Raw genomic sequence first — 25,721 nt, 5'->3', positions numbered from 1 at the left:
AACTTCTACAAGGCCACACCTCATAAAGGTCTACCACCTCCCAATGCCTCCACCCTAGGGACCAAGTCTTTAAAGCCTTTGGGGGATGTTCTGTATCCAAATTATAGCATGAAGTTTACAGTTCAATGAATTTTTGCAAAGTGAATGCTCCTATGCATCCACTACAAAGACCAAGAAATAGAGCTTTACCAATGCTACCTAAGTTTCCCCTGGGGTTTGTTCCAGGGATTCCTTTCACCACGTGGAGAAGGTAATTGCTATTCTGATGGTTGATTAGCTTTGGCTCTTCCTGAATTTCTTAAGTATTGACTTATGTAGTTTGTACCCTGTTAAATTTGGCTTCTTTTGTTTCTCTTTGTGGAGGATTTTACAGATTTGTATCCTTGGGAATGGATATGTATCTCAGTTGTAGAGGATTTGTCTAGCATGCAAAATCCCCAGCACTGCCCAAAAGTGCATAGATCTGTATTCTTGAATTTGTTCATTTCTTCTAAAATAGTATTTTTTGTGTGTTTTCAGTTGTCTATTCAATGTCTGTAGGGTTCCTACTGTGTGCCCACACTTATTTTTTTACCTGCATTTGTGACATTTGTTGTTTTTGTTAGCCTTTTTAAAGAATCAGCTTTGTTAAATTTGTTTATTTTTATGGCTTATTTTGATGTATTTGGTTTCTTCCAAATACATTACTTCTTTTTGTTTAGAATGGTTATCTGGACATAATTTATTATTCTTTTTCAGAATCCTGAAGGGGAAAATTAGATAATTGCTTTCCAAATTTCTTATTTTCCTCTCAAAAATGTTAGCATGATAGTTTTTATTTACCTCAAAATATTTAAAATTTTCTATTACAGGGAGAGATGTGGCTAGAGTACAAAAGCCTAAGTTCAAATCTCAGTACCACCCAAAAAAATTCCATTTTGTTTTTTTTTTAATTCATGTATTATTTAGAAATATATACTGCTTAAGTTATAGTTATTTGGTGATTTTCTAATTACTTTTGATTATAATTTCTATTTAATTCCATAATTGTGTTAGCAGTAAGAAAATATACAACATTGCAATTAGAGAATATTTTCTGTCTGATTTCATAGTACTTAAGGAATAGTCTCTTATTGAGGCTTATCTTATGGCTCAACATGTACCTGTTCAAAGTCCACTTGGAAGACGGGTATTCGTAGTTATTGGGTACATCAGCATGTAGCAATACATGTATTTTCTTTTTGTTACTGTCAAATTTACTTTATATATTTTTGGACTGTATAAATAAGAGTAGACAGATTTAAAAATTATAATTATTTCATTAATGAAATTATCTATAGTAATTGTTCTTAAAATCTGACTTGTCTTTTACAGCCACACCATATTTCCTTTGGTTGGTGGTTGTAGCACATACCTTTTCTCATGCTTTTACTTTCACTTCTTCTGAATACATGTATTTCTAACTGTGTATCTTAAAAACATTTGACATTTTTATTCAGATAAGCCATCTTTAACTTTTGAGTATTTAGGACATTTAAATTTAATGCAACTAATGATTAATATGGGTGAAAGTGTATTTTTCTATTTATTCTAATATTCCCTTTTTTCTTTGTTCTTTTTTCCCCTCTGGTATTAATCACATTTAAAAATTAGTCCACCTCTTCCCCCATTGACTTGTTATTCATTCTTTTACAAGAGTGTATCAGCTAAACATTAGACCTGTCATCTCTCTTAAGACTACAATAAGAGTTAGCATGTTCAAATATACAGACATACTTCATTTAACATTTTTTAATTGAGTTGTTTTTCTTTAGCAATGAAACATTCTGGGGAGATAGGTAGGGATTCCCAGAATACTGATTTTCCTCAGGGAAACTCATTGAGGCTTACTTAGGCTGCATGACCTTTAAGTTACTTCTATAGTGGTTATTTCTTATGAATTTTGGTAAGATTTATAGAGAATCTGAAATTATATATTAAGAGCAACACCCAGCACAGTAGTTCTTTATTGCTGCTGGAATATTGAATTAGTCCAGGAGAACATATACTTAGTACTATCTAAGCAGCCTTTCCAAGAACATGTCCCTAGACAGAGGATAGCTCACCTGTAACTGGAGGTTGCCTGAATCACTTGTAGGAAGGGCACACGTTTTTCTGTTCCTTATGTCCTTCCAGAAAAATACTCCAGGTTCATTGCAGTTCTTGAATAGGTGAGCTGATGTTTTCAGCCTTTCACTTTAGCCATTAAATTTGCGGTATATCTAATTTTAACTGCTATAAATTCTTGGTGAATTATTCCAAGTTACAAAACCTACCTTTAAGAAGTTGCAATATTCTCTCATACTCTGTCTGAGGTTGTTAACCATAAGCCACTTAAGTATGGGAATTCATCTGCTAAAAGTGAAGTCATTATCTGAATAGTTAGTATTATTTCATTCTTCATGACAATAATTAAATAGCATGCATCTGCTCATCCAGAAGAGTGATCAACTCGTTAAGACAGAGGTTACAAAAAGAAAGAGGGAACAATTACACCACTCTTGCCAAGAGGATTTGCATTTTAAATGGACTATGAGAACACTTGGTGCAAAGTATGCCTGTAATTGTAAAGTTTCAGAAATTAATATGTATTAACATATAGAAGAGTCTTCCCCTTCTCCTACCCCATAGGTAGGACAGAGGAAAAGAAGACATGATGCCAAATGATTAGAAAATAAGATTTGTTTTTAGGCAGAAAAATATGATCACTTTAATTGGAATCGAATTTACTAATTTTTACATATTTTTCATATATTGTAAAGCAAATTGAATTCTGAGAACTTGAAAATTCTAATCGTCTCTTTTTTCCTTTCTCAGGTGTGTCCTCTTTAAGTATTCAATTTGCCAAACTCCCAAAGGGATTGAAGCATTTAAATTTATCTAAAACCTCATTATCACCTAAAGGTACAGTATATAGTATTTGCTTAACATTGTGTCTCTAATAATTGCTGCTACACTTGTTGCCTTGAGTAGTTAGTTATTTCTCCATTATGCATCTGCATTTGAAAATACGCATCTTATATTATTCTGGCAGTTTTAAGATAAAGGCATTATGTAATTTAAATCTGATGGTCTACGAGGGGATTGGACTTTGGTCACATGATAAAGCGAGAGCACACAAGGGAGGGGTGAGGATAGGTAAGACACCTAAAAAATTAGCTAGCATTTGTTGCCCTCAACGCAGAGAAACTAAAGCAGATACTTTAAAGCAACTGAGACCAATAGGAGAAGGGGACCAGGAACTAGAGAAAAGGTTAGATCAAGAAGAATTAACCTAGAAGGTAACACACATGCACAGGAAATCAATGCGAGGCAACTCCCTGTATAGCTATCCTTATCTCAACCAGCAAAACCCCTTGTTCCTTCCTATTATTGCTTATACTCTCTCTACAACAAAATTAGAAATAAGGGCAAAATAGTTTCTGACGGGTAGTGAGGGGATGGGGGGGGAGAGGGAAGGGGCGGGAGGGGGGGTAAGGGAGGGAGTGGGGGCAGGGGGGAGAAATGACCAAGCATTGTGTTCACATATGAATAAAATAAAAATTAAAAAAAAATCTGATAGTCTAAACTTACGTGCTTACAGTGTAGAGAATAATTTTTAAATACACCTGCAGTCTAGTATTTTTAAACGTTAAGTCAGTGGATTATCACCTGGCTGGCTCCAGTCTCATGCCTCACATTCCTATAAGCACCTGGTTGGGTTTTTCTTGGTTCATTTTTGAACAAACAAGTTGGCCTCCCCAACAGTCAGATGGACTGTCTGCTTCATAGAAAAGTATTGGGCCTTACTGATGGGTCACCATGATATCTCCCCCATTATTTTTTCGTGTCCCTGAAAATTACCTTTTTTCCTCGCCAGGCTCATTTCCTCCTCTTATTTATCCAGTTTCTCCTCAAATCCTGTCATTTCTGTTATTATTTGACCACTATCACCTCCATAGTAATATTAGAAATTACCCTGCCTTAACCATGCCTTTGTACTCCTTTATCCTCTGCTCAGATGCCTGAAAAATTTTTCATTCTTCACTAAATACTCATGGAGACCTTCAGGTTACTTTACAAAATATTCATCTGTGATCATCTCTTCTGAGTCATGTTCCCTGTCCCTAAGGCCACAACAAAATTAACTCTCTTCCCTTTGTATTACTTATAGATCACATGTATGATATCATTATGTAAATATTGGGACTTTCCTATCAGAATTTGCTCTCCTTGCAGCCCATTCTTCTCTCATCTTTCTATCTTCATTTCCTGGCATGATGCTTAGACCTCTGTTGGTGTTCAATGAAAGTTTCTTGAATTGAATAACTTGCTGTTTCTTTAACTGATCTCTATCTCTTGGAGGCATTCTGTGTAGTGTTTTCAGTCACGTTAGATTGCCTGCAGTTGAATCCTGACTTTTCTACTTACTGTGAACATGATTTCATCACCTCTTTGCTTCCTGGTTGCTTCATTTGTAAAATAAAAATAAGAATATCTGTAGTGTTAAAGAACACACTATGGCTTCTGGCACAAGGGGCTTAATAAATGCTAGCAGCAGCAGCTGCCCACTAGTACATCACTGCCATTGTCTTTGTCATCGTTAACTTTTAATATACTTTTTATATGCTTTTCCTTCAACCTTGGACAACTTCTGTGTTTCTACCTACAAATCATGTGAATTACTGCTCACCCTGTAAGATTCAACTTCTATCTGACTTTCCCTTTGAAGACTTCTCATTCATCAGTGATTGTCCTCTTACATCACTGTCTTAGCTAGATGTTCTTTTCCCTGGGTTCCATACAAATCCCTCTCTTCTAGGGTGTTATGCATTGCAGTTTGATTGCGTTCTAGTATCTGGTGGGTAAGGGCTTTGCCTTATTCATTTCTGTGCCCTGGCACTGGCACGTCTCAAACTGTCACTAAATGTGCCTTGGGTAAATGAGTGAAGCAAAGTGGTCCCCACTTTGTATCCACCCAACCATATACATTATGCTGAATGTAGAGTTACACTAAGAGTGATTTGAATTGGAATTCCAGAAGTCTCATGATTTTATGTGCACACATTCACACATACATGTTTAAGATTAAGGAATAAAAGTAACCTAGCAAAGGGAAGGATTTTCCCAAGAGTTGGTGTTTTCTGACCTGGTGCCAGAAAACATGTATAGATCCTAATGGTAAATTTATACTCTTTGCATTATCCTTCTTACACCTAAGAAAATTAGTTTTGTTAAAACCATTTTTCATTTGTTTGTGTTAAGACAGGATCTCCCTATGTAGCTCAGGCTGTACTTGAACTCTCTGTCCTCCTGCCCAAGCCTCCTCAATACTGGAGTGATAGGTGTGCACCATCACGCCCAGCCATGTAAACCTTTTCCTGATGATTGCCAGTGCATTGCATATTTATGGTAAGGATTTAGAAAATACTGAAAAGTGTAAATAAGAAAGCAAAAATTACTTTTTACCACCACCAAACCATGATTGTCAGTGTCGACAGTTTGTTGCCCAGTCTTCCATACTGTTTTCTGTCTGTCCATAATTTATTTGCATATACTGATGTGCAAACACATGTGCATATATGGGACTATATTGTGCTTACTATTTCATTAACTTTCCTCCTACAAAATGCACTGTGATCATTTATGTCAGTAAACACACAATCACTACCAACAGCTGTTATTATTCCAGGGTCTAGAATTATGCTCCATAATTTATTTAAATAATCTGTTGCTAGGCATTTAAATAGATTTTAATTCTTTAGTGATGCCAAGAGTACAACGTGAACTTAGTACTAATATTGGTCATTTTAAAACTTCCTTTATTTAAGTAGAATTATCAGGTCAAAGAGTATGTGCTTTTTTTTCTTTTTTCTTTTTTTTTTTGGTGGAACTGGGGTTTGAACTCAGAGTTTTGCACTTGCAGTGCAGGCACTCTATCTCTTGAGCCACACCTCTGGTTCACTTTGCTCTGATCTTGTGAAATATTTGCCCAGGCTGGCCTTGAACCATGATCCTCCCAATCTCAGCCTTCAGAGTAGCTACAATTATAGACATGAGCCTCTAGCACCTGGCAGGTATGTGATTTTTAAAATCTCTTTTCATATTTATTACCATCCTTTCCTCCACAAGTATTTTGTATAAATTCTTTACGCTGTCACCATCATTGGATATTATTCTTTGTTTTCATTCTTTATCAAGCATATGAAAGAGCTGATGCTCTCATATTAGTTTCTCCAATTACTGGTTAGGTCATTTTCCCCACTTGTCTTTAGTCCTTTGTGTTTCTTTTGAGAAGTAGCTGGCTCACGTTCTTTGTTCATTTTCTATTTATAGTGTTAATCTTTTTCTTAGTTCGTATAACTTCTTTACATATTAAAAATATCAATCCTTTTTCATGTGCTCCATAGCTCTAGTTTAACTTGTGAAATAGAGGGTTTTCTTCCCTGCAGTTTCCCCCAGTGCTGGGTGTAAGGCCTGGGGCCTTATGCACACAGAAGCTTTTTTTTTTTTTTAATCTGATTGTTTATTTAATTCATTTACTTGTTACTGTGGAACAAATACAGGGATGTGGTGATCATTTGTCCTTCCTGGGACAGGCTTTGACTCCAAGGTACGTCAGTGCCACCTCTTACTGGTGCCCTGTCCTTCCTGTTGTGCTAAGAATGGAGAGGCTCCACAGGCAAAGCCAGGCTCCTCAGCACCCTCATAATGAGGACAGCTCCACATTGCCTGCATCCTTCAAAAGCAGGGTCCCCCAGTTAGTCACTTTCTTACAGTAAAATATGTCTACCTTGAAATGTATCTTGAGAATTAGTATTATTTTGTAATGTGTGACCCAGAAAATTATAAATTGTCCTTTCTAAGACAATTATCTTTGAACTTTAAAAAATTTTATATTTCTCTTTCATATTTTGCAGTACTACAGTTTGAACTGAGGGAATTGCGCGTGCTAGGCAAGCACTCTGCCAGCTGAGCCATGCCCCCAGCCCCCAAATTTTGATTTTTTAAAGGCTTATTCATAGATTTTAAAAGATTTGCAGTTTCAAAATGGCTAAGATTAAAATGCAGTTTTAAATTTCTGCTGAATTTGACTAACATATATTTTAGTTCCTAGAAAACATTTCTATTCATGGATCCATAATTTTAGGCAGATTATTTTTAAGATCTCCCCATGACATCCTCACTGCCTCCAAATACCCTTTCTCTATCTCAGATGTTAGCTAACTGATAGTTCTCTGGATTTCTAGCAAATGTCCTGCTGGTTGGCAGATTAAGTCAAGGCAGGGCCATCTGGTACCACCTTTTTCCAGCTGTAAACACGCCAATAATATATGAAGAATAGTCAAATTCACTAGACGCCAGAATCAAGAACAGCATGCAAATCTGTGGTTAGCTTGGGCTGTAAGAGTCCTATTTTTTTGCAATCCTATACTTTTCTAATTTCTTGCTATTAGTGGGTTTATTAACACAGGCCTTGTGTGAATGTGGGCTCAGGAGGTGGGGAAGGAAATCCTTCATTCTGTTTCAGTAGCATGGAGCTGAGCTGATAACATGGTTCTCTCCTGAGTCTATTCAGATGTTGGCAACCTGCCAAGTGCTCACACTTGTCAAGGAGCATTTTGCTGTCAGTTCTAATTTGGCCTTCTAATTTTGGAATTTATTTATTGGGCTTTGTAATACCTCACTAAGGACATGACATTACGAGTGATTTTGTTTTTTTTTTTGACAAGAGTCTTGTATTCTCCACATTTCAGACTCTTTATTCCATTAAAAAGCAGCTTCATACTAACAACTGAACAAACTATAAGAAGTCAGACATTTAAACAGTCATAGAAGATAACCTTCAGAAATTGACCTTTCCCACAGGCCATTCAGATTTCTTTTATCAAACCCAATTAATCAAATTTCTACCCCCTTCTTTGCATGCTCTTGTTTCTTGCCTGGTGATAGTAGTTGCCTCACTGGACAGTGAGTTCACTTAACCCTCAGTATCTGTTGGGGTTCGGCTCCAGGAACTGCCCCCTTCTTCTCCCTGCCATGGATGATATAATCCACAGATGTTTCCTGAGTTCTTTATATAAAGTGGTGTAGTTTTTGCATGGAAACTACATGCACCTTACATCGTCTGCAGACTACTTACAATACTTAATATAATGTAAATCTGTGTACTTACTTATAGAATAATGACCAAGTAAGCAAAGTCTGTACATGTTCAATGCAGATGTATTATTTAAAATTTGGGATATTTTTGATCATGGTTGGTTGAATCCACAGATGTAGAACCTGCAGATAATGGAAGGATGTCTGAATTCCTCTGTGTCTGCTATTGAACTGGCCTTCAACTGGTGAGGTGGTGTCTTTGTGTCTCAGGCACCTCTCTGTGGAATACAATAGGCTTTTAAGCAACACTTTTTGGAAAGAAGAAGTTTTCCTTATGTAACACTAGTTTTTCATTCTGGAGCCTAATTAATTTTGTTCATCACTCTGCACTCTTCCAGGGCAAAGAATGGGTCTTATGTATATCTCCCAATCCCTTGCATTTTATAATCACTTAAGAACTTCTTCCTTATGTTTAACTAAAATAGTTTTCATTCAAAGCCTCTTTCTCCTCTTTCTGTATAACCAACGCCCACTCACCCTTGAAAATGGCTTAGGAGCTTTTATCAGGCACACACTGGAATCAGTGATTTGCATCTCTGTGACGGTGGAGGATGAGACATTGACACCATTAGTAATAACACACACTGTAGCAGAGGGTGCTCCAGTGGAGGCTGTGTCTGTAGCCCTTGGCTCTTTAGTAGGAGTCCCTGCCTTGGTTCCTGCACTGTGACCAGATCTGGCTGTTACTGACATTCCTGAGCCCAGGTCCCTCATCCCCTTGAACATTGCTCAGGTGTGGACAAAAACCTTCCCTCTTTCTCTTCTGGATGGTTAAGGCTGGTTGAGATTTAAAAAAAAAAAAAATTCCTGAAGATGCAAGAAAATTGATATAATTTACAAGTGTACCCATTTTAGAAATATACAATTTGGAACCACAAACTTTTAATGGAAACATGACAAACTTTGCTATATCCCCTGTCCTGCACTCCTAAGAATTACCATCAGTGATATTGGAGTGTATGAGTCACAGTGAGTTACCAGGCTCTTCTGGGCTCCCATTTGATAATAACACACTTCAAAGAGCCTTTATTTTTCCAGGAAAAGAGGTGACCAGATAGGGCTGGAGACTTGGTTTAGGTGGTTGAGCGCCTGTCTAGCAAGAGCGAAGCCCTGAGTTCAAATCCCAGAACTGCCAAAAAAGAAAGAGGTGACCTGATAAAACTCCACATGCTATAAGGCCATGACTAGCAGGCTTATGTCAGTAACAATTACTTATCTGTAATAAAACATAGTTCTCCCCACACAGAGTAATCCTGCCTCCTTACATTTTCATTGTTTTCAGAAGCAGACTTGTCAGTTTAGATCAGTTGACTTTAGATGGAGCCATTTATGTTATATTTGTAGAGAACATAGAGTGCAATTAAAAGTTTTTCTTTCTCACATTGTAGATAGATTATCTTCTCAATCTTAAAAATCCAGTCAATTCAAATGGTGCCTTGTGTATAATATATTTAAATAGAGTCATGTATTCCTCTTATCAACTTCATAGTACTTCAGTAGCTTATATGGCTTGCATTTATACATGTCTCATTTAAATACTGTTCACTAAATCAAGAATCCCCTGTCAGGATTAAATGGAGGTAGAAATTGTCAGATTGCTTACATCATTCTGAAACTTCAGAGTATAACGCTTTCTGTTGTTGAACACATCAGAAGACTGGGAACAAAGTGAGGCCAGTTCCATTGCTCTCTGCAGATTCTGTGAGATGGCTGTGTCTGTCTTCCCAGAGGGACTGCCAAAAGAAGACACAATCAGCACTACCGTCTGGGGACAGTGCTTAGGGCTAACCTCAGTCTGGCAATTTGATGGGACTGCTGGGCCATTTGTAGAAACTCACAAACCGCATTTTGTTTCTGGAGTGGAAATTGAGCCTGGGTTTTCTCGATGTTGCAGGGGTGAATAGCCTTTCTCAGTCACTCAGTGCCAACACTTTGACTGCCTCCACCCTTACCCATCTCGACCTCTCAGGGAACATCCTCCGAGGAGATGACCTCTCGGTAAGCTTCCCTTTCCTTGTTTCCCTTTGCGGAGAAGATATATTTCGTAAGCCTGGAATCGTGTTTAAACATTACTCTATAACTTATTTCTCTACATCTCTCTTAATCATAGCACCTTAAAGTCATGGAGTTTCTTGTGAAATGTTTTAATGAAAACTCTAGAGCCTTCCATAATTAAATGTAGTGTGTTATCATACATATTTTTCCATATTTAATGTTGCCAAAGTTCAAATTCTTTTTGGAAGTACTTTTTCTGAAGGAATTATTTTGTTTTGATATATTATGCCACCTGTTAAAATTGCTTGATAAGAAAGTGGTAATTTAAACCTAACCATTTCATCAGTAAATAATAGTGTTGGAAATGCTGATTGCTTTTTCTTTATTTTATAATTTGCAATTAAAAGGGACCATTGAGATAAGAGTCAGCCCTGGAGTATTCCACAAATAAAAGTAACCTGCAGCCACTCTTTAGATTGTGAAGGCAAAAAGTTTCCCCTCAATTATAACACAATTTTTCATGCACCTGAATCAGTAATGTAAGGCACATCTTGTTGACACAGAGAATTAGTTATGATCACATTTCCATATGTGGTAAATGGTCCCTCTGGTCACCATGATAGAATTTAGGAGAAAATTTTCCCTTAACACCAAGGCCTATGGGAAGTAAGCATCTTTGAAAGACCTTAATTTGCATCCCACTGCTTTGCTGGGATGAAAACACTGAAATTTATTTTCATTGCTTTTGTTTTACTTTACCTATAAGGCAGGGAATACAAATGAAGGCCTTTTTGTAGGTTGTTTTTTTTTTTAAATTTTCTTTTTCCCTTCCTTCATACTTGAAAACATTTGAATAATACTTATTGCTTGGTACATCATGACTGTTTCAATGCATTTTCTACTTTGAATTGTCACCTTCACTTATGATTCATGAATGTGTCTCCTTTCAAGATGAAGCAAGGAGTCCCATGAGAAACCACCAAAGCATTACAGTGGCAAAGTAGAGTGGAAGGAAGGAATAAAGAAGAGACTGAGTTTCAATGATAAAACTCATGAATTGTTGCCTTAGACAACAAAATAGCTTAAGACTTCTTTCCCTAGCCATGGGTGTATCTTATTGCAGCTTTCTAGGGAGAGTGGAGTGGATTTATGAGGCCTGAGTGAGTGTGGGCTCCTAGCCTGGAATAGGCTGAGATTCTGGGACTCTGGGACAGGTGTGCAGACTTAACCTGGCCTGTGACTTCACAGAAAGCAGCCTGCAAGGGTGTTGGCCAAGTGGGGTCTTCACAACTACAGGGTGATAAGAGCTCCCCCAGCTGGTAGCTGGAAGTAGAGCCACATCAAAATTAAATGTCTGGAGGTCACTAGTGCCAGGCAAATAGTGAGAGAGGCAGAAGAACTTCATATAAGTGAAAGCAAAATGATTTTCCTGAATCAGAGCTTTTCATAATATTTGTTCTGTGGGTTATTCTAAAGAATTTTCAGGCTACACTTTTGTTCTTCTGAACTCCTTGATGGGGAGGATTTTTGTAAGCACCATATAGTCAAGATGCTGAGTTTAATGAGTGCTTGCCACAGACTGAGATACCTGGCATAAGTTTTTTGGGTTTGCAAGTATCTGCTGGCATCCAATGAAGCAGAGGGGAATTTCAGCTCATCCAGATTAATTAGAGAACAACAGAGAATGAGTCATTTCATTGTTTTCATGGCCTTGCATGTGGGGAGAAGAAAGTTTAGACCTTGTGACCCTCTGAAACCTGCAATGTCTTAGCTGTATGTGTGGGGATTTTGTTTTGCCTTTAAATTTTTTCGAAGTAGTAATATTAGGCTAGGCAGGGTGGTACATAGCTATAATCCCAGCTACATGAGAGGAAGAGATGGGAAGAATGCAGTTTTAGGCCAGCTGGCAAAAAAGTTAGGAAGGCCTGTCTCAAAACATAAGCTGGGTACATTAGTAGAAGTCTGTAATTCCAGCTTTGTGGGAGGCAGAGGTTGGTAAATGATGGTGCAAGGTGGATGCTGGGCAAAATGTGAGACCATAACTGAAAAATAACTAAAGCAAAAAGGGCTGGAGGTGTGACTCAAGTGGTAGAGGGCTTGGCTAGTAAGCATGAGGCCCTGAGTTCAAACCTCAGCACTTGACTGGGGGGGTGGGAGTGGAGGAGGACTAATAGTGCTCTCAGGCCAGTCTTTTGGAGCTTGTTAGTTTTTTAAGGATGGAAAAGTCATTATGTCAAGCAGAAGAGAATATAGCCTGAGAGCTCTAGTAGTACCAGTTCACATAAGTGACTCATTGAAAATGATTAGCATTTTGATAGGTGACTGCAATTCAGGTGGTATTTCAATCTCAGGAGTTAAAATTAATTAGTACAGTTCCAAAATTATATAATAAAAATTGAGCTAATCAGGAAAATGAAGCCATGTGTAAAAAATGAGGATTTGGCCTTCTTTTTACACAAACATAATTTTATTTTAAGTCCCTATAGACTTTTGCTCTCAGGGAAAATACTGGAATGACAGAAAAGTCTGCAGATCCTCTTGGAAACAGTGTAGAATGATCCTAGAAATGCCAGTGACTTCCTTTGAAAGTGTTAACTCGCGTTGTGGGTTGTGTGTTTTTCTAGATTCTGACATTTACTTTTTGTTTTTTTATTTTAAGCACATGTACAATTTTTTGGCCCAGCCAAATGCCATTACTCATCTGGATTTATCCAATACAGAATGTTCCCTGGACATGGTAATATTTCTTTATATTGCTTTGGAGGGTCTCAGAATAGCTATTTAGATGGGATATAGAGCCTTTCTCTCTAGTGAAATCTTCTCATGGACCTAGAAATATGTAAAAGTAAGCATGCCTCTCTCTTTCTCAGGTCTGTGGAGCACTTCTCCGTGGATGCCTTCAATACTTAGCTGTGCTAAATCTTTCAAGAACTGTTTTCTCTCACCGGTAAGGATTTAGCCCCACCGTCATTTCTTTTAGGGGAGTTTTTCTCAGAGAAGAAGTTGTAATGTCAATGAAAATAGGGTGATAGAGGGTGGAAGTTGTACGTGGCTTTAAAACATTGCCTATGAATATTAGACCTTGAAAGTTTAAGCTTTTTGTTACATCTTCTAAGACTACAGGTTAATGTTCTTATCAATAACTACAGCCTACTCAGGGGCACTACATAATACGCTATTTTATATATGTAGATAGGTGCTCTTACTTAATATAGCAAAACCCCTTTTAGAAACTTCTGTAGATATTTCTCAAGGATGAGCTTAGAAGTAAGTATAAGCTACCCCTGAGTACAAAGAGAACAGTCATGTCAAAGCTCACATGTTGTAATTTGTAGGAGTGGAAGGTCAGTTTTAGAATATCACTTCTATGCTCCTGAGTTATAGCTGATAACAAAATAAAGCAAAAGATTAGAAAGCAGCAAGGATTCACATAGAACAACTGAGACTAGAGAGAGAACGCAGAAGTATGAAAATTACATGGACTACATAGGTGTGGAATCCTGGACCATCTAACGGATTAATGTACTTCAACACTTAGCATTTGTAGTTATGACCACAAGTCAAAGCCATATTTTGCTCATTTTATGCTCTTTAATGACATGGAATATTATTTAATATTGAAGAGCTGTTCATATTTGGTAGGTATTTATTTACTTATTTAATTTTTTGGCGGGACTGAGGTTTGAACTCAGAGCTTCATGCTTGCAAAGCAGGTACTCTATCATTTTAGCCATACCTCAGTCTATTTTACTGTGGTTATCTTGGAGGTGAGGGGGTCTCACAAACTATTTACCCAGGCTGGCATGGAAACCCCGATTCTCTGGATCTCAGCCTCCCAAATAGGGAGGATTATAGATGTGAGCCACCTGTACCTGGCTACTAGTTAACTTTTTTTTTTTCCTGCAGTACTAGGGCTTGAACTCAGGGCCTACACTTTGAGTCACTCCACCAGCTCTATTTTGCTTGTAAAAGGTTTTTCGAGATAGGGTCTGGTGAACTATTTGACCCAGGCTGGCTTTGAATCACGATCCTCTTGGTCTCTGCCTCCTGAGTAGCAAGGATTAGGCTGAGCCAATGGCGCCTAGCCTACTACTTAACTTTTTAAAAGCTTTCCATATTCAAGGGGATAACCCTTACTTATTTGGAAGACTTAGTTTGTAACATACTTTATTCCAAAACTGTGCCTTGCAAATTTATCAATCTATATTTCAAAGTACTTTTGAACCATTATTTCAACAATGATATTAACCCTTACAATAGCAAAAATATGTTACAAATTCCACAGTACAGTAAGATTAGAGCGTGTAAAGTCTAGGAAATAGAATGATGGGAGAAGGTGAGGGTTTTCCTAAGTATTTAATTGGGAGGTGGGGGCGGCATTTGGGAGCATGAATTGAGGCTCTCCAGTCATCTCGTGTTTGAAGGTAGTTTATGAGGCCATGCTTTGGTGGAGCTATAATTGACAGAGGAACAGAGTTATAAGAGGACAGCACAGCCTATAAAGGTTTTTGTATATTCAGCTCTTTCAAGTTCACAACACTGTGAATTCTGTGATGACTGGTCTTCAGTAGAGCTGTTAAACTTGTAGAGCAGAACTGTGATAACAAATTGCCTTGTTCTTCCAAATGAAAGGCTGTGATTAAACTGTTTAATACCCAGTGCCTTTCCTAGATACAGTCCTGAAAAGCCCTTTCTAATTATGGTGAAATTACTGCATTTATACTGAGATGTAGATTGTTAACCAAACTATTCATACTTTTGTTCACAGATAATTTCGTAAGTGTATCAGGTGGATGAGGTCATTCTATAATAATAAAGATACCCCACCTTTAAAGGCATTCAGCAGCAGTGGTTTTGCAACTTGTCCATTGTGGGCTGGCCACATCATCTGCAGTCTGGGAAAGAACCCCCTCTATCTAGAGCATTGACCGATGTATTGCAGAGGAAAAGGAGATCATGGCAGTGCCTGGACCTGCTCATAAAGCTTCTCTTTGCAAATCAAACATATCATGTCCTTTCATATCCCATTGGCCAGAGGGGCTCACAAGGCCAACCCTGCTGTCAGTTGGTGACAAAGCTTCATCCTCCCTCTGAAAGGGGCAGTGAATGTTTAGAAACATTGAAACAGTCAGTACCAAGGCAAAGTAGTACAACAGAACTACATGTAAGAAACAATGTAACTATTCTTACTTACCAAAATACAAATAGGAATATATAAGCTTACATTGTTCCACTTTGTGGAAATGGAGGTTTTTGAAATGTCTAATATCATCTAGTATACCTAAATTCTCTTCCTTTCAGTTTGATTTTTCATTTTCTCTGGTAGAGATTTAAATTATTAAAATTTTCTTTCCAAATACACCACAATTGTCTTCTTTTAAAATTTTACTTTTAAAACTGTTAAACATTAACAGGTTTTCCCAGATCTGTGTATGTCAAATATTACTGAATATTGTATGTGTAAACTAGACCACTGGGATACTCCTGGCCCTGAGGAATGTCCCCAACAGAATTTGAATTGTTATCATTACATGAATGTTATGCCAAATTTTTCAGTCCTTCCATCAATTATAATAGCTAAAACCTACCAAGTAAAGTGTTCAAATTCCAGTGTGGAATCTTGAGTCCTGTTTCTTCTTTAACTCTTATAGTATGGTATTCTCTACCTTATCATTGACCTGTATGATTTGATCCCATTGTAACAGCAGGGAGTCGTATTTGGAGAGTGTAGCCATTTCAGTTTGTCTTTAATTACTCTAATATTTGACTTGAAATGATTAGATTTACAGTATGGCTTAAGTAGTTAAGTAGGTTATTTTTTGGTCAGGCTTCATGTCCTTTAGATTTTCTGTGCTATTCCTTAGCTCCATACCGGATCACAATCTTACTGCACCTACCTGCTACATGTAAGCAAACTGCTAAATGCAGGTAGCGATCTTTAACATTTGATGCTGTCTAGTGAGAAACATCTTAAAATTGATGAAAAATATACATCTCTGACCTCCTATGTTTAAAAACTCCAAAGATGGAGTCTTTTCAAGTTTGAGAGGATAAAATTTAATTAGTTAATTAGCTCGAAAGAGCAGGAATTCATTGTTTTAGGGGCTTAATGACATGTCTTAACCTTTTTGACATCATTTAAAAAATAATATTGGGTTTATTTGTTTAGGTTTCAGACACCTGCTTGTTTTTAACCTTGACATTTCTACTGAGAATATGACTGATTCATGGATTATTTCACTGTGTCTGAGTAACTAAATACTAGGTTTGATGGGAATGTAACCACTTGTTTGACTCCTGTGTCTTTTTCAGGAAAGGAAAAGAAGTACCACCATCTTTCAAGCAGTTTTTTAGTAGTTCTCTGGCTTTGATGCAAATCAACCTTTCTGGCACAAAACTGTCTCCTGAGCCCTTGAAGTGAGTGATTAATTCATTTTCTCCAGAGCTTTTAAAGTTCAATTTGTTACTACAGCTGCTTGAGGGAAGGGTGAAAGGCATATCATCCAAGACAGAAAAGGCAAATGAGAATGCCTTTCTACTCTGAGACAGAAGTATCAATTAAAAAAAAATTTAAAGTACATTGTGCACTATTGATATTTTTATATCTTCTGTTTAAAAGATTCTTCCTTTGGCTTGTGGCCCTGGTAATCGTCACTGATCTTACATATAAGTTGTGTTCTGTGCATGAAACTGTCACCCTGAACTCCATTAATATGTATAATTAATGTGCTAATAAATTTTTTAAATTTAAAGTTGTGTTCCCAGGTACCGTTGCCTTTTTATTAACTTCTATTCAGAAGATTTTAGAAATATTCTTGATTGTATGCTTTAATCAATGTTCATTCTAACTATTTCTATTAGCAGTAGTGATCAAAATCTTTGTATATTGTGTGTATACAACATAATCAATGTTTAGATGCTTTGGTGTCTGAATTACCAAGGTAAGTATAAGCTGTCTGTTTGGTATTCTTCCTTGGCAACCAACTCATGTTAAGGATTGATATTCCTAGACAGATACAGTTGTATAGATAAAACTTTTAGCTAAATCAAGATCTGAGAATAATTTGTTATCCTTGAGATTTCTGTTCACCATTGCCAGAAGGAATCAAAAGTTCAGGGTACAAAGACTGGAGTAAAATTCTCTCTGAGGCTAAGGAAGATGTTTTCAAGTAGTTATGGTTATGCACCTTGTCAAATATGCTCATATGTGTGCAAGGTTTCTCCTTTCCCTAGCATTTATTTTAAATAAATTTTAGCATTTATTTTGTCTCTTGTAACTTGAATGAAATGTTACAAGTCAATATCTCTTATACATTTTATTTGAAAATTAGTATTCATCTAATTTATAAATCACTCTTTCTTGAGGTAATACCATGTGACCAAAACAATGGATACCTTCAAGAATACATCCAGTCCAGTGCTTAAAAACAAAACCAAAAACAACAAAAAAAACACCTTATGTCACTGCAGGCTATTACTTATTATTTTTATTTTAACTATTTATTTTTTTGGTGGTACTGCGGTTTGAACTCAGGGCTTTGCACTTGCAAGGCAGACACTGTACCACTTGAGTCTTGCCTCTAGCCCTACAGCAGGCTTTAAAAGATGTTTTTGGATTAATATATATTAGAGGTCTCAAATTTGTAGCAGCCATAAACAACAAACAAAAGCCTCATGATTTGGCTTTTGTATGGATATTAAGAAAGCTATCAGAATTAGTATTTTAAAGGGATTTCTTTTTAATTTAATCAAATTCATTTATTCATTCAGCTAATGTTTATTGAGCAGCTACAATGTGCTAGGTACAAGGGCAGTGAATAGAAAGCAAGACTAGGTATGTTTCATGTTCTCATTGTGTATCAGCAGGAGGTTACCACATTTAGAACAGTTTTAGGGATAAGCACACAGTTTTCTAATTCTTTTGCTATTTTTGACTCTCACATAATGCAGAATAACTGTTAATTGGTTGGTGTAATTGATTTTATGCAATATTCCATGCCACAACAAGACTGGATTTATGCTACTTTATTATAGCTTTATACTTACAAATGTTGTACTTCACAGATATTTGTAATTGTTAAATCTTGTGGTCTATTATTTATGTGAATGTTTAATTATGCTAAATCAGTGGTCTCCTTAGCAGTATATTTTATTTAGTAAAACTTTTAAGACGAGAAAAAGGCTTCATGGCTTGCAAGGTAATAATTTGTAAAGAAGCAGAAAACAGGCACTCAGGTTGGCTTTTGTGGGAATGGGGATGGAAGGGAATTGCAAAGTGCTCCCTAAGCTGGATGCTCTACTAGGTGTTTATATAAGCACTGTCACCATTTTATCTGACAACTGTTGTGGGAAGTTGGTATCATTTTCCCCATTTTATAAACTGAGGAAATTTAGGCTCAGAATCATTGTTATGCATTGGATTTCCTGAGAAGTAGATTGTGATTAGTTTGTAGGATGTTTATTAGGATATGTTTTGATGATTACCACAATGAAGCGGGATGAAGGAAGAAAACAGCAATGGACAGAGGGGGACATGGAGTAGGGAAGCCTTCCCAAAACACAGAAAGAATAGCTGAGGGCATCCTGTGACTGTATAGCAGTTCTCACTGCTGTCAGCCAACTGCCATAGGGCTCAGTGACCCTCCTAACCCCGTATCATCTTCCACTGTTCCCAGGGGCAGAGAGATTACTTTGTTTCTTGAAGCATTTGGGATCAATAGCTATGAGAAAATAAACTAAAGAAATGCAACTTCTTTTGAAACTAATACTTCAAGGTTGGACATAATATGTTCCAGAATTTTCCCAGTTAATTTGGGATCCTTTAAAGGAAACAATGAATGTACCACCTGCTTCCTTCATAGTTACATTTTTTCTTCAAGGCTGTTTTCAGTTCATGGGCCTTTAGAGAGCACAGTGATACCATTTCTTGGTGTTTCCCAAATCTGTACAAAGGATCTGTTCCCATGTATCTCAAGGATGCTCCTTGCCCTAGAATCCCTCAGTGGGCAGCATAGGCTGCCCTGCACTGCTTTTCTTGTTCTCTTACTTTTTCTCTCCTCTTCCTCCCTTCTTGCCACTCATACCCCTTTTCTTTAAACCCATCTCCTTGACTGAGTATCTTTATTAATCTATTGAATATGTAACTCCAAAATTATAACGTGTCACCTCTCCAGAGATGAGGAAATTAAATACAAATTCTTTTCTTAACCAATTTTGCCATAGTGATTGAGGATTAAGTGGGTAATTATTACGGCAGTTTGTTATCATTAGGTTACAAAAACATTTTTGTTTTTTTTTTGCTTTAGAATTTCCCCCCAGTGCCCACTATGCTTTGTTGTAGTTGTTCTGCTTTGTTTTATTTTATTCACTAAGAATGATTTCTGTTGGTTACTTATTTTTACTGATCTCATGAGTCCTTGCCTCTTGATCATTGACCTTTTAGTAAAATATCTTAAAGCACACCATTTCCTGGGCTTTAATCTTAAGAAAAATAGGAAGTATTTCCCTTTTATCTGTAAATAAATAAATGCATTGTTGAAATATGTGGGTACATTTTAAACATACAGAATGTATTAGAAATAAAAGACCTCTTTGGTAGTGTTCAGGCTCTCTCATTATATTTGAGACCCCCAAAAGTAATCTGCTGAAGTCACCTAACTTTTAGTGACAGGGCCAGGACTTTTGGTTTTAGTACCAAGTCCTTTTTCAGCAACTCACTACTGCCCCCAGAAAAGAAAGGGAGAAAGAGCAAATTTTAGGGAAAGAGAAGTAATGTAATTGGCGTGTACATAGATGAGATATACTCAAGATTTGTCATAGAATGGTGTTTCAGAGTTGCTGGTAGAGTGGCTCAAGTAGTAGAGTACCTGCCTAGCCAGTGAGAGTTCCTGAGTTCAAACCCCATTACTACCACAGTAAGGGACCAGTGAAGTGGATTTTTAAAAAAATGAAAAGAAAGGTACTTGGCTCTGGCCTCCTGTCTGGCTAGGGCTTTTATAACTGGAGGCAGTCAAGTCCCAGCTCTCCATGGCATTTCTGGAGGTCTGTCTCAGTGGGTAAGGCCTGGGAATTATGGGAAACAGAAACTTTCAGCAACCTGGGCATGAAATAACTCCCTCCCTTCCCACGTTACTCTTGCCTTGGGGCAGGTTTAGAGTATGGGTAGAGAGAACAAGGTAGTCTAGGTAGTAAATGCTATTGTTTATGCTTATTACCATCTAGCTGCCTTGTGTTATAGTTATTTGCACACATATTTATTATTTATTTCCTTTGCTTGAGAGAATGAGCCTTTTCCTGCTCAGCTTTGAGTTCCTCACAAGGTCTAAACATTTTTTTTTCCCATTCAGTGTAGTGTAATGGATATATGTGCGTACGTGGATTTTTTTTATTCAAGCCTGCTCATTGGTGTTAGATTTTATAGGACTGACTTGTGAAAGCAGAACCAATTCATTTTCTGAGACAGATATGTCATCAAAATGATGAATCCAATCTCCTCAATTTGCAGATGAGAGAATACCTTTTCAGAACAGAGATGGGTTTTGCCTTGACCAGGCAGGTGGTTGGCTTGGCAGGATCGTGGACTCACGTTCAAGACCTGTGCCTTCTCATCTCCAGTGCTTTTACCCCTTCCCCAAGTACTACCTCAGGTCCTGCAGTAAACTCATCCAGCTATAATTTTCCATCCTGGAATATGGTGGAGCTGGACTCTCTCACTACCATATTCCTTAGGGAAAACCAGCTTTACTTTGCTACTTTAATAACAATTGCCTAATAATATTCTAAACATTATTAAAACTGTTCTCAAGCAGATGCAGGTGGGAATTTATCTGTGATGAACACAATTTCAATATGCAATTAGGTGTGCTGTTGGTTTATTTGCATAGGAATAGCAATCCTGCCAGGTTTTGCATTTATGATAGACTCTCTGCCTATCTGACAGAAGAATGTTGCCCTGTCATTTGTGCACTGTTGTCAGGAAGCAGAAATGCATTTGGCATTTTAAAAAGTGAGAGGGTGTTTGGTGCTTGACCTGTGGTACAGAAAAAGCTTTTCTTCTTTTTTCCAGGCTTTATTCAGTATGCTTACATTGTGTGTGTGCATCATGTGTAATTGTACCTAATATGTGCATTTCTTCCCCTCAGAGCACTGTTATTGGGCCTGGCTTGTAATCATAGCTTGAAGGGGGTTTCTCTTGATCTCAGCAACTGTGAGGTAAGACTACCATTATACTATGCACTGGAATAGATAATAGTCTCAAAATTGCTTTGCCTTTTTCCTGGATAAAAGTGTAGTACTGTGATTCCACAAGCGTTATAAATGAAGCAGAAAAACACACACAAGTTTCAGGTATTCTGTATTTTGCAAATTTTATCTGCAAGCAGCCATAGAACACCATTCAGAAAGCATTCAAGTATGTTTTTAATGACTTGTTTTCCCCCCATTCTTAGTGCCTATTGCCTCAGTATTTTGTGATGAAGCCTTGAGTTAAAAAACCATAAATGAGTTCTACCATCATGAAATTTAAAATATAGCATTCGTTACAGGTGACAAATGGTATAGCCAAACTTGGACTTGTAGAGTGTGAAAAAGAATGGCTGTTTTCTCATTATTTTTACTTTTTAATATCTTGATTTATAACAGGAAAATTATAAATTTCCTTGGAATTACAGCAGATCCAAACACATAAAATCAAAGACTCAATGGGATGAACTGAAATTAAAGTCTTTTCATTTCAGAGGGTACCTGAACTTTTACTATCTTAAAACGTTTAGTTCGTGTGGAGATTAGTAAGAAAATACCCATGTGCAAGCCACTCAGCCTTTTCAGAGCCTGGCTTGGCCCAACATGTCAAACCCCATCTGTTCTCAAGAGTAGAGGTGTTGTCTCCTGTTTCCTATTCTTGGCTGTTAGGCTTTTTGTGCTCTTTCCTGAACATTCCTATCCTATCCTTCTTTCTCCCCAAGGCCTTTCACTCTTGGAGGGTGTAGCCCTAGGCCAGCCTTCTTTTTGCATGCCTCAAACTCTGGGCTGTTCAATCCTGGATGGATTGACTGATATCACTAAATCTCCTGTGCCTGCAAAATAGAGATAACCTTAGTAGCTCTCCTACTGGGTTGTTACAAGGTACAAAGTTGCTCTTCTTTGAAAAGTGCCTCTTCAGAGAGGATCTGGTACACATCATGGATGTTGGCTCTTGCTATTTTCCTATCTGTCTCTGCTGATTTCTTCTCTGACTCTTCATTCTTTGTGATCCTATTCTTTTCTAATTGTCTGGCCTTATAGCAGTATGCATTTGGACACTGAACTGCATAGTGCTTTACACAGTTATTAAATTGGCTTCTGAACACTTTCCCAGCTAGGTTGTAGTTTTCTGGAGGGCAGTATTTGCGTTATACTTTATATTGTGTTTCCGTTAGCTCCTAACAAAATGATAGGCACCAAGCCAACACTGGTTATTGAATAAGATTTATACTTTATATCTTTGAAAATTGTAGAACTGACAAGACTGAAATTGTGCCATATAAATTATTAGTATAGGATTTTTTCATTTTGATTGGGGTGAATGCATCTTTGTAATTTATTAGTCTTGTTTTGAAAAAGCAAAAAAACAACAAAATTAATTTGTATGTAGAACTTTCTTGTGCAAGTCAATGGTCTTCCATTTATAAAGATAAATTATAAAGTAGAAACCAACTCTGGTGGTATGAATTATTTGGTTTTTAGCACTTTACTGTCTTTTTTTTTTTATTGGAGAAGGAGTGAGATAAGGGGAGCTGGGAATGGTTATTCCATGAAAAAGAGGAAGTTGGTATAAATGTGACCGCTTCATGAGATCAAAGTACTGGATTAGCGATGACTCATAATGTGAGTTTTCTATCCTGATTAGCTATCTTAACTGCTACCAATCTAACACCTTTGATTTAAGTTTGTGATAAAGCTGGACTAAGCATAAGTAACTATTTGATTACCATTAGTACAGATGAGGAAACTGCTGAGGTCTGAAAAAGCCAAAATAATCAAACTTACTAAAGGCAGAACCATAATGAAAATACACTGTCCTCATTCTGTTGTAAATAATAGCAGTGATTATTAGAATATTAAATATTATTACATGTTTTCTGCTCAAGTAAATGATACAGGATATGTACTCAAAGAACACCATGTTGCATTGCTATATAACTTGTTCCTTAAATTTCTTTGTGAAGATCACATCTTTCAAAGACAATAATATGAGATGAACCATATAAAAATTGATATTTTGTAGGTAAAAAATGGCAGACTTCGAATGGGTATAGCAATAGTTTAAGAGATAGTGTTTAGTGTATGCAATACCACAGGGGTGTGGCCAGCATCAGCGAGCCATTATCTGCAGAGGAAGAGGACTGCTATGAGTGATCCTTACTTTGAACATTTGAATTTCTAGCATAGGTTACTATTGCCTTTCTAAAATTGTTCAGTTAGAAGCTTTATACATATTCTATCTTTACCAAAACATTTTCTGGAATTGCTCCCAAAGGTATTTCATAAGAAGGATTGGTCTCATCACTTATAGTCACACCTGAAGTTTGGACATAAAACAGTATTCCCTCCATTAGCTTTGCTTCTAAATGGCCTGCGGCTGATCCTAATTCATTCTCAAAGGGAACCAGGGTACCATTTAGCAGTGGTGCAGATATGCAAGAAATGGGTGTTCCATTGCCCTTGAGGTTAGTTCCTAAAGAAGCATTTCAAAACTGTTTTATGTGGTAGTAGAGGTACTGTGACTCCTCTGTGTTCTCTTCATGTACCAATCTACCTGAAGGGAAGCAATGAATATGTTTTCTGGTCTGTTTTTGTTTGTGGCAAGGTTTCACTGTATATCCCAGACTAGCCTCTAACCCATGATCCACCTACCTCAGTCTCCCTTGTGCTGGGATTACAGTTGTGCACTACCACACCTGACTCTGATGAGCTTTAAAAAGTCAAATTACTTCTTAGTCACATCTCAGGAAAAGAATAGATAAATGATGAAAGTGAATTTTTTAAGCATAGTATCCTTCCAAGTGGGAGGAGAATCTCTTATATTTTGGAGAAGATGCAGAAAGTCAAGGTGTGAGAGTTCCTTTAAGAGGAAACGATTCTGTACATTATTCCATAATTCATTGCAATTATCTAATGAGTAGATAAAAGAACACCAGATATTAAATTTTGTCATGAGTAGGACATTTCCATAAGCGACTAGAAGTGTTCAAGGTAGTTCATGCAGTTTGATACTCATTCAACCAACCTGGAGGAAAAGCATCGTTATTGTACCCTTTATCAGGCCAGGTATGGGAGGCAAAACTGCAAATTTTTTATGTGACAGGCTATGTATGTATGAAACCGTGTAATACCTGCAACTCTTTGCACCTTGGAAATGACTGTGCATATATACCTCTTTAAAAAAATTGTCACTTGCCATTGAACCCTGACAGCAGTTGGACTTTTTGAACTAAAGCTGTCTAATTGTTTTTTTGTGTCCTTAGAGAAACTTGTACTATTGAGTTTGCTGTATGAAAATGCCCAGGATAAAAACTAATTTATTAAAATCTGTAGAGGAGAAAAGATGGTAATTTGGAGGTTATTTTGTATTTCATTTAAAAATCTTTTGGTACATCTTTTTTAATGGCAGATGACCTAGAGGAAAGAAAGTGACTTACTATAGGCTCTCTTTAGATTTTTGTTTTCTTCTCTTGTTCCCATTATGGATTTTCTAGCCTTAGATATGACTTTGTACTCAAAAGTATGAGTAGCGTGTAAAACGTCTCACCTTCTGTGAGTGAGAGGACACTGCTGTCTGGAAAGAAGCATGATTGCATTTTTTGACATTTTGAAAAGTGTGCAGTGATTCAGTCATATTCCCTTCTCTTTGATCTTGATTTCTTTTAAATAATGCTAGTGTGTGGGATCCAAATGAGGGTAATTTAAAAACCAGTTTTACAAGCACACATGCAGACATGGCTCTAATTATGCAAATTCATTTAAAAGGATTTTCATTTACAGTAGTGGAAAAGCTCTTACTGTTTTGGAAAAGCTTTAGCTTTGGGGGAATTTTAGGCACCTAATACCTATAAATTTAATTGAACATTCTTAGGAACTGAGTATCAGTTATTTTAAACTTTTTACTTTTGTTTTGGGAGCACATTTTAGTTAGAAGTATTTCTTTGGATAGAGATTTCAGCTTCTTTATTCTTGTTCTATCTGCTGGTGATAATGTTTTTTGTTTTTTTCTCCTTGGGCTTTCCTTAGCTTGGCCATTGTGTAAGTACTTTATGGATCAGTAAATTTGGATATAGTGATATATATTTGATTATTTTTAGGTTTTGGAAAATATGTAAGTTTTATTTGTATATGCAACAAATATCATTAATAAAGACTATAAAATAAAGAGTTGAAAACTTAACTATCATTTGTTTTCCATTTCCATAAGTGGAATATTTTTACTTTACAGTGGTAGGATATCGAGATTTTCTTACAGAAATTTTCTCACTGTCAGCAAACATGAAATTATAAAAACTTACAAACTTATATGTGTCTTCTTAAAATCA

At 36.9% G+C, this 25,721-nt stretch overlaps 1 protein-coding gene across 6 annotated transcripts in view; it reads left to right on the top strand.

Annotated features, from left to right (window-relative positions):
- Carmil1 (capping protein regulator and myosin 1 linker 1) overlaps window positions 1-25,721 on the top strand; it is a 325,017-nt gene that overhangs the window by 175,249 nt on the left and 124,047 nt on the right. For all 6 annotated transcript variants that reach the window (XM_074082734.1, XM_074082733.1, XM_074082735.1 and 3 more), the window contains exons 12-17: window positions 2,836-2,922; window positions 10,055-10,158; window positions 12,815-12,892; window positions 13,026-13,102; window positions 16,468-16,572; window positions 21,297-21,366. In XM_074082734.1, coding sequence (XP_073938835.1) covers window positions 2,836-2,922; window positions 10,055-10,158; window positions 12,815-12,892; window positions 13,026-13,102; window positions 16,468-16,572; window positions 21,297-21,366 — 521 coding nt within the window. The remainder of the gene's footprint in view (window positions 1-2,835; window positions 2,923-10,054; window positions 10,159-12,814; window positions 12,893-13,025; window positions 13,103-16,467; window positions 16,573-21,296; window positions 21,367-25,721) is intronic.

Source organism: Castor canadensis, chromosome 8 (genome assembly GCF_047511655.1).
Source record: "Castor canadensis chromosome 8, mCasCan1.hap1v2, whole genome shotgun sequence".
Taxonomy (NCBI): Eukaryota; Metazoa; Chordata; class Mammalia; order Rodentia; family Castoridae; genus Castor; species Castor canadensis.
The sequence above is the reverse complement of the archived record's forward strand: the minus strand, read 5'-3'. Positions and strand labels throughout refer to the sequence as shown.